This window comes from Alosa pseudoharengus, unplaced genomic scaffold (assembly GCF_046254945.1).
Source record: "Alosa pseudoharengus isolate Yale_2024_CS ecotype anadromous, Long Island Sound unplaced genomic scaffold, YU_APseudo_1.1 YU_APseudo_1.1_scf_14, whole genome shotgun sequence".
In the NCBI taxonomy this organism is placed as follows: Eukaryota; Metazoa; Chordata; class Actinopteri; order Clupeiformes; family Clupeidae; genus Alosa; species Alosa pseudoharengus.
Window position 1 is genome coordinate 3354688 of NW_027468609.1, and position 5000 is coordinate 3359687.

At 49.8% G+C, this 5000-nt stretch overlaps 1 protein-coding gene across 1 annotated transcript in view; it reads left to right on the top strand.

Moving 5' to 3' along the window:
* Nucleotides 1–5000, top strand: part of nacc2 (NACC family member 2) — a 57455-nt gene that overhangs the window by 34803 nt on the left and 17652 nt on the right. The window contains exon 2 of the mRNA XM_076283464.1: nucleotides 3538–4517. Within this exon, the coding sequence (XP_076139579.1) occupies nucleotides 3608–4517 (910 nt within the window). The 5' untranslated portion in view covers nucleotides 3538–3607. The remainder of the gene's footprint in view (nucleotides 1–3537; nucleotides 4518–5000) is intronic.

Consider the following 5000-nt stretch of genomic DNA (forward strand, 5'->3'; position numbering starts at 1 on the left):
GCTGTTAGATCGCAGTGCTTAGAGCTTCGTCTGAAAAGTTTATCTGTCGTCTGAAACGACAGCTTTGAGAAGCCGCTCTGTCTCATAATAAACAGACGCGTTCACGCGGCACGTGTATGTGTGCGTGTGTGTGTGTGTGTGTGGACACGGATCGATGTGGCGTTCAGACGTGCTCTTGCTGCATGTGTTTGTGTGTGTGCAGCCAAAAGGACACGGAGCAATGTGGCGTGTTTTCCACTAACTTTTACCTGAAGAGGTCATCCTGTGGAAGAATAGGTGGAGGTCATCCTGTGGAAGAATATAGGTAGAGGTCATCCTGTGGAAGAATAGGTGAAGGTCATCCTGTGGAAGAATATAGGCAGAGGTCATCCTGTAGGCAGAGGTCATCCTGTGGAAGAATAGGCAGAGGTCATCACTGTGAACGAATAGGCAGAGGTCATCACCGTGGAAACTTAGCATGCCATCCATAGAGCGGCGCTAGGCCCTCTTTCTCTCTCCCTCTCTCTCTCTCTCTCTCTCTCTCTCTCTGCCATGGTCTGTTTTTTCACTTATAAAGTATAAGCCATTTTTGATGGAAAGTATAAGCCTCTCTCCCTCTCTCTTTCATTCCTGCCCTAACTCTACCTCTCTCTCCCTCTCTCTCTCCCTCTCTCTCTGAGTGTGTGTGTGTCTCTTTCTGCTGGTCTCAGAGTGTGAGTGTGTCTCTTTCTGCCAGTCTCTGAGTGTGTGTGTGTGTGTGTCTTTCTGCCGGTCTGGACGTGTAGGTAGCGGAGTGTGTCTCAACGTTATTGCTCTTCCCTCTCTCTCTACTGTCCTTAGATGACTTCGTCTCGTCTCGTTCCCGCCCCCACCCCCCCGACCGCTCTCTGTCTGTCTCTGTCTCTAACTGTAGCCTTTTCTCTCCCCCCCTCTCTCTCTTTCCCCCTCTCTCTCTCTCCCTCTCTCCACCCGCAACATATAGATGCTGCATTGATTGCACACAGAGCCTCCTCCTGCTTTTCGTTCGTGATAGGCTCTTTCTCTCTCTCTCTCTCTCTGTTTCTCTCTCTATGTCGCTCCTACCAGCTGCAGCACTTGTTGAATTCAGCCCCAAGACGACAGAAACAGAGAGAGCGTCTAAGTGGAGGGAGAGAGAGAGAGAAAGAGAGAGAGAGAGAGAAAGAGTAGCTTTTTCTTTTTTTTCTACTCCTGGCGCATGATGATAGCTCTCATAGTCTTCCTCTTCCCCGAGCTCTCCTGACGACTGTTGCTGAGCAGGTCAGAACACTAGGAGAGGAGCAGTGTCTGTGTGTGTGTGTGTGTGTGTGTGTGTTTGTTTGTGTGTGTTTGTTTGTTTGTGCATACATACGTGTGTGTGTGTGTGAGTGTGTGTGTGTGTGTTTGTTTGTGTGCATGTGTGTGTGTGTGTGTGTGTCTGTTTGTTTGTGTGTGTGTGTGTGTCTGTTTGGGGCAGGGTGTGTGTGTTTGTTTGTGTGCATGTGTGTGTGTGTGTGTGCATGTGTGTGTGTGTGTCTGTTTGGGGGCAGGGTGTGTGTGTTTGTTTGTGTGTGTGTGTGTGTTGGGTGGAGAGCCGGGTGCTGCTTTTTTCAGTTAGTGTTCCTGGAAACCCTTCTGCAGCATTGCTCAATTCTAGAAACTTGTGAGTAGGGGTTGAGCTAAGACCATCAATGGGTTGGCAGGGCTGGAAAACCCGGCTGTGTGTGTGTGTGTGTGTGTGTGTGTGTGTGTGTGTGTGTGTGTGGAGGTGTGTGTGTGTGTGTGTTCGTACAGTAGCAGCCGTTGTGTCAGCTCTTCTGTCTCTATCCGTTTAAACGGCTCTTCTCTGTATGACTTTGGGTCATGTGTTTTTATGTGTGTGTGTGTGTGTGTGTGTGTGTGTGTGTGTGTGTGTGTGCAAAACTCCACTCGACTAACAGCTTCATGCATTTTTTAGGGACCTGTAGTCATCTCGCAAATATAATGGATATATGTTTCACCATGATACAGTATACTGTCATGACTTATCATGTTTATTACCTTTTCAAATGTATTGCTTTAAAATGAAGGTATTTTATATACATATTCAGTCATGTATACACGTATTTGTTTGTTGCATATTGTACATTTTGAAATTGATGTAGAGAAATAAGATAAATGTGTATGTTTTGTGTGTGTATGTCGTGTGTGTGTGTGTGTGTGTGTGTGTGTGTGTGTGTGTCTGTGTGTGTGTGTGTGTGTGCCGTGTGTGTGTGTGTGCGCGTGTTTCTGTGTGTGTGTGTGTGTGTGTGTCGTGTTTGTGTGTGTGTGTGTGTGTGTGTGTGTGTCGTGTGTGTGTGTGTATGTTGTGTGTCATGTATGTGTGTGTGTGTGTGTGTCGTGTATGTGTGTGTGCCGTGCTTGATCTGTACTCTCACTCACTTAGTCTAGAGGCGTCTGGTACAGAAAGGGAAACAAATGCAAATTAGTCTGTCTGGCTGTCTTTTCCACTCTCCCTGTGTTCTACCGCTCTCTCTCTCTCTCTCTCTCTCTCTCTCATTCTCTCACTCTCTATCTATTTTCCCAGTCTTCCTGTCTTCTCTCTCATTCTCTCACTCTATCATTCTCTCACTCTATCTCATTCTCTCACTCTCTCTCTCACTCTATCATTCTCTCACTCTATCATTCTCAAACTCTATTTCTTTTCCCAGTCTTCCTGTCTTCTGTCTTTCAATCTCTCTCTCTCTCTTTATCTCTGTCTCACTAACTCTCGTCTTCTCTCCCTCATTCTCTCACTCTATATCTCTTTGTCTAACTCTTTTTCTGTGTCACTCACTCTCTCTTTCTTCTCTCTATCTCTGTGTCACTCACTCTCTCTTTCTCTCTCTCTATCTCTGTTTCTCTCACTCTCTTCCTCTGTTTTTATATCTTCCTGCCCTCTCACCCTCTCTTAAAAGTATGACGTGGAAGGTGCGTAGTTCTGCGGTCAGGAATTTTTTTATTTTTTATTTTTTAAATATTGCATTCATGTGAAAGAGGAAGATACTGTGTTCTTCTATAAGTGGCCTAAGTTGGATGTTCTAATGCAGTGGTTCTTAAACTTTTTGTCTGGCGACCCCCCAAAAAACATGGGCCAAGTCTCGCGACCCCCTTCTCTCTAACCGGTGGTATTTTGTTTCAAAATGTTTTGGGATGGGCATTGGAAGCCGGAAAATGTCTTCTCTCATAGGTAGGCTATGTCAACATCAAAGGCATTATGTCTATGGCAGCCTTTGACTAAAAACCTTTACCAAAATGTATTTAATCCAATTCGTAACCCCTGTTAGAACCACTGTTCTAATGCATTACTGTATGTGGAGTAAGGTTTGAAAACTGCCTCTCTTCTCTTCCCATCTCTCCCTCTCTCTTTCCCTTCCTCTCTCTTTCTCTCCCTCTCTCTTTCCCTTCCTCTCTCTCTTTCTCTCCCTCTCTCTCTCCCTCTCTCTCCCTCCCTCTCCCTCTCTCCCTCTCCCTCTCTCTCTCTCCCTCTCCCTCCCTCTCCCTCTCCCTCTCCCTCTCTCCCTCTCTCTCCCTCTCTCTCAGATGAGCGCTAGAGTGCCCGGTGTGTCCTCCGTGCTCCCGTGACGACGGTCGCCGTGCGTGCGCTGCCACCATGTCTCAGCTGCTCCACGTGGAGATCCCCAACTTCGGCAGCACGGTGCTGGGCTCGCTCAACGAGCAGCGGCTGCTGGGGCAGTACTGCGACGTGTCCATCATGGTCAAGGGCCAGGCCTTCAAGGCCCACCGCGCCGTGCTGGCCGCCAGTAGCCTCTACTTCCGCGACCTGTTCAGCGGCAGCTCCAAGACGCAGTTCGAGCTGCCCTCGTCCGTCACGCCCTCGTGCTTCCAGCAGATCCTGTCCTTCTGCTACACGGGCAAGCTGACCATGGCGGCCAGCGAGCAGCTGGTGGTCATGTACACGGCCGGCTACCTGCAGATCCAGCACATCGTGGAGCGCGGCATGGACCTGATGTTCAAGGCCAACTCGCCGCACTGCGACTCGCAGACGGCCGCCATCGAGGAGCCCGGCTCCGAGCCGCAGAGTCCGAGCAACAACAACGCCGCCGTGGCCTCTGCGGCGGCCGCTGCCTCTCTGCTGGCCTTCCCGGGCTGGTCGCCGGTGCTGCCCCCGCCCGCGCGACGCATCAAGCTGGAGGGGGGGGGAGAGGGCGCCCCCCTCAACCTCCAGACACTCGGCGGGCAGGGCAGACGCAGCGGCGGGTCTGGGGAGGCGGGCGGGGGGGGGTCGGGCGGCGGCAGTCGGGGGTCAGGAGGGGGCGGCGCCCTGCGGGGCAGCTCGCTCTTCTACGCGGCCGGAGGGGGCACCCCCATCTTCCCCGGGGTGCAGGGGTACCCGCTGGTGCCTGGCGAGCGCACCAGTCCAGGCGCGTCCAGCTTGCCCACCACCGACAGCCCCACGTCCTACCAGAACGAGGACGAGGAGTTCGAGGAGGAGCCGTACGACGGCATCACGGAGGAGGCCTACAGCCAGCTCTACGGCCGATCTGCCAACCCCTACGGAAGTAAATATACATTACAAATATGTTTACACATAAACATTATCAATATGTCTACACATAAACACTATAAATATGTTTACACATAAACATTATCAATATGTCTACGGGCGATCGGCCAATCCCTACGGAAGTAAATATACATTACAAATATGTTTACACATAAACACTATAAATATGTTTACACATAAACCTTATAAATATGTCTATATATGTCTATCATCTTTATATCCTCCCACTACCTCAGTTCTCAGTTATTCACACACTCACTCATTCATTAACATTCTCCCTCAGTCACTTACTCAATCAATCACTCAGTAATCCCACCCACAACCTCACTCAATCACACACTCACTGCTCAAATCAGCCATTCACTCACTCATTCACACACTCACTCATTCACACACTCACTCATTCACACACTCACTCATTCACACACTCACTCTCTCACTATGATTCTTTGATTCTTTCGATTCTCATTCACTCACC